The sequence below is a fragment of the Microtus ochrogaster genome, unplaced genomic scaffold (genome assembly GCF_000317375.1).
Source record: "Microtus ochrogaster isolate Prairie Vole_2 unplaced genomic scaffold, MicOch1.0 UNK7, whole genome shotgun sequence".
Lineage (NCBI taxonomy): Eukaryota > Metazoa > Chordata > Mammalia > Rodentia > Cricetidae > Microtus > Microtus ochrogaster.
Genome location: NW_004949105.1, coordinates 288,473 through 301,108, shown reverse-complemented (window position 1 = coordinate 301,108; position 12,636 = coordinate 288,473). Strand labels below are relative to the sequence as shown.

The 12,636-nt window shown below is 45.2% G+C and overlaps 1 protein-coding gene across 1 annotated transcript in view; it reads left to right on the top strand.

Moving 5' to 3' along the window:
• Positions 1-9,656, top strand: part of LOC113458192 (microcephalin-like) — a 63,116-nt gene extending 53,460 nt beyond the window's left edge. The window contains exon 3 of the mRNA XM_026788817.1: positions 6,939-9,656. Within this exon, the coding sequence (XP_026644618.1) occupies positions 6,939-6,994 (56 nt within the window). The 3' untranslated portion in view covers positions 6,995-9,656. The remainder of the gene's footprint in view (positions 1-6,938) is intronic.
• Positions 9,657-12,636: the final 2,980 nt, after the last annotated feature.

Sequence of the window (12,636 nt, the reverse complement as noted above, 5' to 3'; positions counted from 1 at the left end):
CACTGTGTCCTGAGGTACCCTGTGGAAGTTTTGGGTGGATTACAAAGAACTCCAGAAACCAGCCCAGCCACTTCCTCATAAGGAGTGGGGTTTATACTGGTAGTGGAAGTTTCCTTTGATTGTAAGGCTGCTGATTGGTAGACTTGCCATTATCTACCACTGGAATATTGCAGAGCATTGCCTGGCAAACAGGCCTGGGGCTGAGGTGTCCCATCCCAGAGCGAAAGAACATGAGCCTCCCAGCTTTCCAGCAGGGAAAGGAGTAGTTGCATGAAATTATGCTGTTTCAATTTCCTGTCAGTTCTTTCTTAAACATCAGTGCTAGAAGATGAGTGATAATAAGATCACCTTGAAACCCAGGGGGAGAAGTGTGACCCTCCCAGATGTTAACAGGCCAACACAGAGAAGACCATGCAGCTGGGCAGTAGTGAAGCCCCATCTTCTAAATAGTAAAATGCAATCAATACTGAGAAAGGAAGGCACAGCGGCCAGGGAACAGTACTGCAAATTAGAGACAACTGCACATAGAGTAGGGATGTTTGTTTGATGACCAAATTCATGTTGATAAGATTGAAAATGAGATGCCTAAACTGAACCAGGGAGTGGAAAACATAAGCCAACTGGGCATCACAGAGAGTGAAAAAAGAATCGGGGTGCCCACCATCCGCCAAAGTGCTGCAGAGGACAGGGGACGCCATCACAACACAGACCGATGCTCAGCTGGCTCATCAGAAAGTGAGAAAATGAGCAGCAGCTATACAAACCAGCCTCGTGGGAAACCGGCACAGCCTCTAAAGGCTGACAGCCACTAGACTGTGCCCAGTCGAGGAAAGCCATCTGCAGAATGTCCATGTAGTAGATGGCCAGATCTCGGTCCCCCTCCACAATCCGGGAGGAGGGCGGGTCTGTGCCGCTGCTGCTGCTGCTGCTCCTGGAGCTTTGCAAGATGGAACCTCACCACCCCACGGACTGGAGAGTGGGCGGGAAAAGGGGTAGGCGTTCTTCATCGGCCCTGAAGGGAGGCAGCAGAAGTAGAAGCAGATAAATGAGAGTATATCAGAATGACAGAAATAATAGTAAGATCAGTGTTAAGAGATGGGACAATGAATGTAGACAAAATCCAAATCTGCAGCCCATGACAAAAAGTAGTCAACAAAACTAACCACTGGGGAAATGTGAACCAGAACCCCACACCCATTATGATGGGTACTACCCCCACACAGACCAAAAGTTAAAAAATAAAAACTAGCCAAGAAAATGTGGGTAATTGGAACCGTTGTATGCCGCTAAGGGAAATGTAAGTATTGTGACCACTGAGGAAAACACTGTGTTGTTACCATGTCACCCAACAGCTAGCGCCACTGCTTAGCATACATATCCCACCCCAAATATGAGTGATGAGTCTCACAGGATGTGTATGTCTGTAATTATAGCAGCATTATTCACAGTGGCAAAAAGGCGGAAGCAACCCTAAGTATCAATTGACAGCCGACAGCAAGGCAAACACAGCGTGTAAGCAGGGTGTAGTGTCTCCTGCCTGCAAAAGGAGATCCTGATACCTGCCCCACGTGGCCATTATGCCCAGTGGAATAAGCCAGGCACAGAAAGACAAACCCATGCTCATGATATCCCTGGGACAGAGACAGAACGTGTGACCCGGATGCCAGGAACGATGGCAGGGAGCATGGGAGTGGCAAGTTGCTGTGTAGTGGATACAGAGATTTGGTTTGGGATCATGAGAAAGTTCTCAAAGTTCGTAAGTGCTAGTGGTTGCACAGTATTGTGAACGTACTTTTAATAGCGTTGAAGTGTCCAGTCAAAATAGCTAAGTGATAAATTTATAGTTTGTATAGCTTATATGATATCTCCTATATAATGTTAGTAGTAGGTTTTACCAAAAATAACAAATTATTGCAGAACTAAAAAAGGAAGTTATACACCCTATTTTTCAAGGCTACTGATCTAAATATAATCATTTTGGCAACATGGATATCAAAAACCTAAAATAAAATCTTAGTAAATCGAATTTCATGGTGTGCTAAACATAAAATGCACATAACCAAGTGTCAGCTACAAATAGGAGTAAATAAGTAGCGTGGCTTTTCTTCATCTGTTGTTTTCCCCAGTCGTGTTTAAAAGCAGGAAAGATAATTGAGCATCTCCCATGACAAAAATGTCTCAAGAATCAGGAGCAGTTAGGAACTTTTAACCTACCCATGTTATCTGTTAAGAAATAACTATGGGAAGTTATTTAATAGTGAGAACCTTTGTGTAAGATTCATGTCAGGTGTAAGAAGCACAGCAAGGCTGTTACCCTTCAACAGTATTCTAGAGTGGCCAGTCAAGTAAGCGGAAAAGGGGGTGGGAGCTTAAAGGATGAGAAACCATCTTTATATGGTGCAATTGTCTGTATAGGTACATCCAGTAGAAACAAGAACCTGCCACAACTAAGTCAACAAAGTTGAAGATCCCAAAATCCACCACTGAGATCAATAGCAGACCCAGTGATAATTATAGGATAGAGAAAATGGTTGGTTGCACTGGGATGGCCTTGTGATAAATTACTTTATTCCCATGTCCAGGACATGGTTAAGTCCTCAGGGCATCCTCAGAGAGGTGCCAGGTTCTGGGTAGCTCTGGGCAGTATCAGAGCCGAGTGGAAGTTCCTTAGACCAAACACTTACCATGAAGAATAAGAATGAGTTACTTGTCTCTTTGCTGTGACAGAATGTCTGATAATAGCAACTTTAGAAAGGAAAAAAAGGGTTTATTCTGCCTCACAGTTTAGAATGAAGACCATCACAGTGTGAGGTCACAGAGTTGGGCACAAGGCAGTGGGCACGTTTTGTCCACAGTCACGGAGGCAGGGCACGAGGCAGTGGGCACATTTTGTCCACAGTCACGGAGGCAGGGCACGAGGCAGCGGGCACATTTCATCCATAGTCACAGATGCAGGGCATGAGGCAGTGGGCATGTTTTGCAGAGGCAGGGCACGAGGCAGCAGGCACATTTTGTCCTTAGCCAGGCAGCAGGAGATGAGAACCGCTGCTCACCTCACTTTCTCTTTTCTCCTCAGTCCAGGACCTGAGCCCGTGGAATGGTACCTTTCACATTTTCCCACTTCAGTTAATCCAACCTAGAAACTCACAGATATGCCCAAAGACTTGTCTACTAGGTGACTATGATCTGTTGAGTTGCCAGTCAGTGTTGGCTGCCTTGAGTGTACATGGCGTGCGCGCGCGCGCGCACACACACACACACACACACACACACACACACACACACACACACACGGCATCAGGTTTCATTCATTGTACCGTGAAGATACTTACTTTGTTCTGCATGTGAGTGAGCATGTTCTTAGGCACTACATATGTAATACTTGACAAGAAAGACACAGTCATAGGCTTAGAGAAAGACAGAAAACAGATTCAAACAAAGGTATTGGCAGATACTCTGAAGAAGATGATGGGGTGCAGGAATGAAGCTAAGTGGGCGAGATCCTTGCTGAGAGCTGCTCTGGAGCCAGGGAGTGAATAAGGAAGGGGGGCTAGAGAGACCTGTGTCCTTGCCTGGAGGTGCTAGGTACTTCAGTCAGGAGAAGCAGTCAATCTGGAGTGACTGAATGGAAGAAGAGAAGACCAAGGGAGGGAACGAGACCTGGAAACCAGCTGCCCACTCAAGGCCTAGAGGTGTGGGTGTTGTGGAATGCAAGTGGGAAAGCTCTGTGGAGAGGGAGGTTGTGATGGGAGTGATAAGGATGCTGACCCCTGGGTGCTCAGCTCATCAGCAAGTATGGTTAGCCATGCTTTTGTCAGATCACATCTAATTGACATCTCTGTGGCTGTCACTGACAGGATATATGAGAAGTGAAGAATGGTAGTCACCCCAAGACTTGAATTCTGAGTGTCCAAAACAGCCACAACTGGAGTCCTAACAAGCAAGTTTTGGGGAGCAGTGCTGAAAGAGAAAAGTTTGTTTCAGCCCATGGAAGAGAAGCCTATGGAATGACCAGACAGCAGGAGAGATCTGGGGCACTGGTTCCAGACAGAACTGAGGTCACCATGCAAAAGCTATGCAGGGGAACGTGCCTTGAGGGTTGTCTGGCTAGTTTATGTCAGTCTGACTCAAGCTAGAGTCATCTAAGAGGAGGAAACCCCAGTTCATAAAGTACCTCCGTAAGATTTGGCTAAAGACAAACAAGGGCATTTTCTTCGTTAGTGATTGACAGGTAGGACTCAGCCCATTGTGGCTTGTGCCATCCCTGGACTGGTGCTCCTGGGTACTAGAAGAAAGGTTGAGCAAGCCATAGAGAGTCATAGAGAGCAAGCCAGTAAGCAGATGCCTCCATGACCTCTGCATCAGTCCTGCCTCCAGGTTCTTGTCATGCTCGAGTTTCTTGTCCTGACTTCCTTCAACGATGAATAGTGATGTGGATGCATAAGCAGAAGAGACCCTTTCCTCACCATGTTGATTTTCATCATGGTGTTTCATCACCATAACTAAAACACACTGAGACAGGGACATCCACAACCTGGGTCCCTGCTACTGAAAGGTGAAGTTCTTGCCATGACTGTCCCCCAGAGACTTAGGTAATACTCTTCCCACAGTAAAGAAGAGGAGATGCCCAACTGAGTGAGCTTGTGTGCACAGCCTCTGAGCTTCCTTTTGGACCTTTGTCAGGCAAAGAGAAGCCTAGTCCCGGTGCTCTTGAGCTGGCACAATGTCATCACTAGCCACCAATGTTCAGTTAAATAGATTTGTCCTCCAGGCCACAAAACACTAGTGTCGGCAGCATGGTGGCCCCATGCTTCAACCGTAAGACCACACAGGAGTGTAGTTAAAAAACTGTGCTTGCCCTAGATGCGTGCCAGGACCTACTAAAGAGCATGGCGGGTGTGGAGGTTAGAGATTTTGGTTTTAAGAATGAAAAAGCTAAGGAGAACAGGAGTGAGAGAGAGCTGTTGCCTCAGTTTCAAGGGCATCTCCTACATCTTTCCTACATTAAATTCTTAGCTGTGTACTGGTGACGCAGTTGAGAGGAGGAGGCAGGAGTATTGGGTTCATGTATAACCTGGATCTCATAAAAGCTGAATAATGCTAATGATGGCTACGGTAGTTTTCTTACTGTCTGGAGCTGCTGTGCCTGTAGCTTACTCACTGTGAGGGATTGGGGGACAGGGCTTGTCAGTGTCTACCTGCCCCTTTGCCCTGATATGCAGTGCCCCCTTTCACTCACTCCCTCTACACGGTTCATTGCATGTGTTCCTGCAGTGTTCTATTTGTTCTGTGCAAACCAGTTGCATTGAACTTTACTGCTATAATTACAAGTCAGTCATTTTTATCACTGGTTCTCCTTTTCAAATCTGTATCCCTATGTTAGAGTCAATATATTAATTTCCTTTTTATAAAACTTGGAAGTTTTGATTATATTGAACTTTCAAGTTAGGTAGAAAGAGGCATCCTTTTGACAGGTTGTTCCCCCCCACCCCCCGGGCCTTATAAAGTGACCCTGTAAGATTCATTGTGTAAAACTGAAAGAGCTCCAAAGAGCTCCTACAGCCTGAATGGAAATATGGCTGAATTACTTTATAGACCGGATACAGAGAGTATATCTTCACCTGTGGCTCAAAACCCAGGTACAATTAAACAAAATGTCAATATAATGTAAACACATAAAGAAGACTGTGGCTTTTACCTGGCACAGGTGGATACAAGAAAAGGCAAAAACAAAAGGCAGCAACAAAAACATAATGCGGCATGGCAAGCTCAGACAAAGGTATAAACCGTAAGGCCTCCTTCACCGTTGCACAGTAGACTGAAGGGTGTGCCATACTGACAGTTGTCTTTACTATACATAATAATGTGTGTGTGCGCACGCGTGTGTTCACAAGTGCACATATATGCACAAATGCTACTCAGTGTGTTCCTCCCCTCTGAAGCCAAGCCCACCAGGGAATCCCTCACCAGTTCACACTCTTCTGTGGAGGCTTGTCTGTACAGGAAGATAACAGGTAAATTCTAGGACACTTTCTTAAACCAAAACTAAGATGAGCTTTTTTTATTTCTTCTACTTTCCCTTCATTTTTTAATTTCTAGAATGAAGCCCCTTTCCTCCCTGTTCCATGCAACCATCATGACCGTCCATCTTTCATTAACATCACTCTTTAAGGCCCTTTGAGGCCACTCTCTGATTATGTGATTGCGATGGGAGACAATGTAACCATTCTAATTAAGCTTGTCAGCCAGCAAGTACCTGCAGTCTGCTGTGTTCCTTTTTTCTCTTTATAGTTAGAAGACAGTTGTGGGTAGTAAGCTTCTTAGTATTGACACATGATAGTATATTTGTCATAACTTTTATTCCTGTGACCAGAATCCTGAGAAAAATGAGAGACTGTATCGTAGCCCCCAGGTCAGCAATCTTAGTGCACTGTTGGCTGGTTCTACTATTTGGGGGCCATGGGTGGACAAAGCATCATGATTAGGGTGTACATTGAAGAGCAAAGCAGCTTGTGGGAACTGGGAAGCACGGAGAGAGGAGGGTACCAGGGCAAGATCCAGCCAGGGACCCACCTCAGACACTTACTTCCTCTGCTAGGCTCCCTCCGGCAACCACTAGGTGGAAACTGAGCTTTCAACACAGACCTGTGGAGCATTACACATCCCAGCCATCGCAGAGGGATTGTGGCCACCACTCTGTGCTGACCTAGCTCTCCCTATGACCGGTACATCTTATAATCTTATAATCATGAAGTAATTACTTTGTTTTATTTTATTTTACTTTTAAAGTCCGGAGTACTCTGAGGACAAATGGGACTCTGCCCAGTCCTGAAACATTTAAGACATTTCAGCTGTTGTTTTATAAGACATAAAGAGGATTACCTGTGTTGCAACCAGCTATCTTAACTGTCAAGCTGTCTTTTTCCCCCTCTGTTTAGATTCCATCACCCAACACAAAGTCTGTGACTTTAACGACTACCAGTTGCTACAATGAGAGACATCTATGGCAGCAGTTCTCAACACTCAAGAAAAACAACCGTGGAGAGAAGGAACCAGCATACAGCTTAAGGCCTAATGTCACACATTACCTTGTGTGCTGCGGTTTTTATCTTCAGTATGGGGGGGCGGGTGTTGCTGGAGATTAAATCCAGGGCTTGCTATAGAAGCACTCTATTAAGCTACCACTCCAGCTTTGATCTTCAATACTCTTTTATGTAACTCATTCATGACTCATATTGTATTTCAGAGAAGCCTTTGCAGGCACCAGTTGGGTTCTTTACACAATACTAATAATGACCATGATGAAGAGGTCACAGAACCTTTGTCTTCAAGATACTTTACTCCCAATAATAGAATGGAAATTGATTTAAATTCTTTAGTCCTAAATGATCAAATAACCCCGTAACTTTCTTGTCTTGGACTCCGAGGTCTTTATTTGTGTGCTGTGTCTAGATAGCAAGGGCGACCAGGAATCAGTAAGATTATACTTAAGCTTCTGAGATGCTTCTCAGAGCAGCTGAGAACGACGGGCCTGAAAGTTTTGTGCCACGACTGTGTCTACCTTTGGAATGGTTACCTCAAGTTTTTCTAAGGAAAGTCAGCTGCTGGAACTGAATTATGTCAGGGGTGTCCAGCCCATGGCCCGGGTGCCATGTTTGTCCAAGGATAACTATGAATGTGACTAATACATAATTATAAACTCACTTAAAAGTATTATAAGATTGTGCGTGCGTGCGTGTGTGTGTGTGTGTGTGTGTTGAGGGGTAATTCAATTGCACAGTTCTTCTCAGTGAACTTCGTAGATGACCACACTGCATTGCAATTTGAAGCTTGCATACATTATCCAGTTGTTCCCTCTTCCTTGTGCTGCGCAGGGTCTTGCTATACAGCCCAGACTGGCTTGGAACTTGCAGACCTCCTCCCCATGTCCCATATTTTGGCTTATGCTCATGTGACACCACATTCTCGTGCTGCTCAGGCACCTACCAGAGATACTGCATCTTGGTGAGCTTGAAGGTGTCACTCGGCCCATTGTGGTTTTCTGTATTGGGATTGGTTGCTCATGTCAGCTGCTGTTTCCAACTCAGTAAGTCTCAACTCCACTTCCAAACTTTTGTCATTTCAGTGATAAGCAATTGAATCATACAATATGTGATTTTGTGGCATTGGCCTTTCTTTTCACCATGTAATTAATGCTCTGATGATTCATTCATGTCATGTGTGTCAGCAGACAATTCCTCTTGTTGCCAAACAGTATTCTGTGGCATGGCTGTTAGCCGCTTTGTTATCCATCCCCTGAATAAAGTCAAGAAATGAAGCCCAGTGGGAACGGCCCTCTGAAATCTAACGCCATTTGTGCTGTCATGTGTACTGGGTGATCCAGCAGTTCAAGCGCCTTGGAAGGAGTAGATCAAATGAGAACAAGAAATACCCCATTTGTCATTGTCTCTCTCTCTGTAATCTGAATAATTCTGTTTTCCATCACAAATCCATAGCTTAAAGTCATCACTCCCAAATAGTGTTAGGAGGTTTTAGAGAAGTGACCAGGTCATGGAACCCTAAAAAGAGACACTCAGGGCAAGCTCTTTGCTTCCCCTGCCACATGAGGATACACCAAGAAGGCATTAGGATTCCCAAAAATGACTTGTTCAAACCATTCCCTAAGTTATTCGTGCACCATGAACTTTGGAGTCTCCCAGTTCTGTTGGTCATTGGGAAAGTGCCAGCACCCAGTCTGTACTACATCCAGGCCCTGAGGGGGACATAACATCATCCTGAGAAGCAAAAGAAGACAAGGATGGTCACTGCAAAGAGTTAGGGTGAAAGTCAAAGCAAGACAAAAGGAAAGCATGAATAAATCTAATAATTCTGTCAGTAGCCAGGTTTCACAGGTGTACCTCTATATGGTGGTATTCCCTTGTAGGCTACCAGCTAAAGGTCAGCATCAAGAGCAAGTTGCTGTCCCCTCCCTGTTTGCATGTGTAAAACCATTCATCTGTTTGTATGCAAATGGTAACCCCTTATGTGACCTAATGCAGACTTGACTGATTAAATCCTTGATTGGTTGCCTTCTGTCTCCAGTCCTTCACTCAACTCCCCCTCCCTGCAGCTCATGGCTATTGAAATCTCGCCCTCCAAACATGTGGTTGATCTTTCTGGCAACCAGGCCCAACCAGAAGTTATCTAGTGCCGTCACAAGGAGGTTCTCTAGCACGACTTCAGGAATGTATTAAATGGGTTAAATCACCACCAGCCCCTTTGTAACATTATTCCTAATGTTATGGTTGAATTGAGGAGATTTTTTACTTTTTCTTAACAATCCTTTGAGATTCTGCAATTCAAGTTACTTTCATGCATCAGAATAAATATAAAAGCCCCAAAGTGAGCATCTCCTATCTCTTTGCTCATCACAAGCCATTAGTTGCTCACTTGAAGACATTGAGACGACAATTTTGAAAGTTAACTGCCTGTACTTAACAAGGCTGGGTGTGCGTACTACACTGCTGGTGGCTTGAGAAGTGGACAAGTTCTTGACTTTCACACGTGGAAATCAAGCCTAGCACCTCCTGCATGCTGAACAAGCAAACACTGTGACACTAAGCTACATCCCCAGTCTCTGACATGATGACTTGAGGAAGCAATTTCTTGATCACCATGGAAACAAAGGTATTTATGTCCTAGATCCATGTGCTTTGATTGTAATAAAAATCTTCCAAGAGAAGACAAGTTGCATGTACTTCTTTAATTCCCTGTTGCTTTGGTAAAATACCCCTACAACATTAATTTTAGGGAGAAATGGTTTGTTCTGCCACAGTACAAGTATAGTCCAGCATCACAGGGAAGACAAGACAGCAGGAGCCTGAAGCAGCTGGCCACATGACATGCCATCCATAGTCAGGGACACAGAGCACTGAGCGCTTGCTGCTGCTGCTCAGCCCCCTTCACCACTTGTGCAGTCTGGGACCATACCTAGGGAACAACGCCATCTGCTTTGGTGGGTACTCCCTCCCTCCTTGATTTAACCTAATCAAGATCATCCACGCAGGCATGCCCAGAGGTCCAGCTCCTGGGAAATCCTAAATTCTGTCAAGTTGACAACACTTAGCATCCCACCAATGATGTTCACTCTAGCAATGCTCACCAGCAAACATTCATTATACTGAAAAGAAATGGATGCCCAGAAAAAAAAAAATTTTCATTATTAGAAATCAACCTGGTAAAATGTCGAGCAGCACTGATAATTATGAAAAACAAGACAGTGGAAGAAATATTTATAATACAAAATAAAACTAGAAAATCACTCAACTTTACTATAGTCCACCACACAAATTTTATCTGCACTATACAGTGAAGTTCCGGGACAGTAGCATGAAAAAAATGATATCAGTAGTGTAGATCATGGTTGATCTGTTAATGCTGTAATATTTGTCCAGGAATACTTCTGATGATTTTGAAATGCAAAATTCAACCACCTGCAGTCAAAGCCAAAGTTCTTAGATTTCCAGGAAGTGGGGAAGAATTTCCCAAGATAAGGTGTCAGCGGAACTGTCTCCTTTTTGGAGCCCTGCGGAGAAACCATTGCCCCGCATTTTTTCTGGGTGATGGGTTCCCACTCTTATCCCTTGGCCTCTGTTCCACCTTAGTCACAGTAAAGTTGGGTCTTTGTCCATTCACCCCACTCAGATTCTCATTCCCAGACCCCCATCATCCTTAGCTGAGGGGCCTTGTCATTACACAGCCTACCCAGGTAATCTGGGATATTACCTTTCTTCAAGTCAGCTGAGTACCACTTCCCCCTAAACCTCTGCACGTGAGGTACCGCAGTTACAGGTTCTAGGGTCAGGACATAGGTGTCCTGACCAGGCCTTGATTCTGCCTCCTCTGCTGCCCATCGTCTCCCCACATGAAACCGGAGGCTTGCTAAACAGCTATTTTCTGGGGCACAGCCTGAGACTTCTGGCAAGCCATTCAACTGGTGAGATCACCAGCCCACCTGCCCTGCTGTCTGACAGCCCACGGTGCAGGGCCAGGAGACACACCCTCATGGAAAAGGGAGCCAGGGCACTGAGGTCTATATTCTGTGTTGTGTCCGCCTCAAACATGGTCGTTCCCAGCACAGATTAGAAAATGGCTGCTAAATAGCCCTGGGTCCAAACAAACCAAGAGCACAAAGACAGTAGGTGATCTGTTCACTTATTGTGTGCTCAGCGATTATTTGATTTAATTAATATTAGGCTGTGAAGTCTACTTTAGAGTTGTGTGTGGTTACAAAGTATTAGGTTCTCTGCTCTCGGTGTTGCTTTTTCTGCTGATTTAAAGCCGTGAAGGTTTCGCATGTGTCAAAAAGACAGTATCTGGTTTTCTCCCTTTACTCTTTGAATTGTTAACTGAAAGGCAGTAATTAAAATTATTGACCTGAAACTAAACAAGAGTGCACACATATTCTACAGGCTAAACTAATATTTTATTTGGTACGAGTTCCCAGCCTAGGCGTTCCTATTTTCCCAAAGCCTTAAGACCTTCCAGGGGCGAAACTCCACCTAGAATTCTAAGATACTGGCAGCTGCTATGGCTTTATTAATCTGGTTTCAATTTTTTAAGCATTTGGATTCACAGCTTATCTATGGGAACAAATGATTGTTCTATCTTGAAGAGCCCAGAGGGAAGATTTACTGAGAAAGTTAACTTCATATCCCCTTCTGCGGTCCAGCCAGTGTGATCCAGCCAAAGCTAAGGAGAGAGGAATGGCAGGGAGGAACTCCCTCCTGGGCTGGGCCAGCATCCACAGGGGAGAAGCAAGGGCTCTATCAGTCAGCTGACTGGGCCAGAGAAAGCTAGAAAAGAGGAGGCTGCCAGACCTCGGGGCTAAAAAACCAAGAGCACCCTATCAACCAAATGGGGCACTCAGCCAGCGGTGTGAAACCCAGTCATTAAATTATTGGGAACCAGTTAGGGGAGGCAAGAGAAGGACTCTGTGTCCCGACAGTGTGAAGTTGGGGGTGGCAGAGACAGGGCAAGGGTTTGGGTTCAGGAGACCACAAGCCTCATTTGAAAAACAATGAGGATGCTGTATGGGACAGGGCCAGTAGTAGCACAGAAGGAGGTAGAAGGCCCAAGGCAGATCTCCTTTCTCGGGGTGATGAAAGGCTTGTGGCCACAGAGCTGAGAAGGGGCTGTGCAGCAGCCTTCCAACATGATCAGATCTTACAGAGGAAATTGAATATTTTGAATTCTAGCATTTTTTTTAAATGAGAAATTCCACCACGGCCCATGTGAAGGGTTTATTGCACATGGGGATCACCATGAGCCCGTATTAGACCTAAACATTCTCGTGCCCCAGCTGTTCTTAACATTCACCTTCTTACAAAAGTCGAAGGTTGGTTCACACCAAACAGAAAAAGGACATAGTAGGACATTTATTCTGGGTCACTTACTATGCCAGGCCCCAATGGTCAGAAGCAGCTAGGATAACACTGCCCTCTGAGAGCTCCTTGCAACAGCACTGCCCACAGGGAGGTGGCCTTGAAGGGACTGAAGACAACTGGACTCGTGTGTATCAGGTTCAGAAAGGGAGCAAAAAGAGGTCAGATTGTCACAGAGGAGTCGGGAGGCAGCGCTCTGCATCCAGGAGGGAGG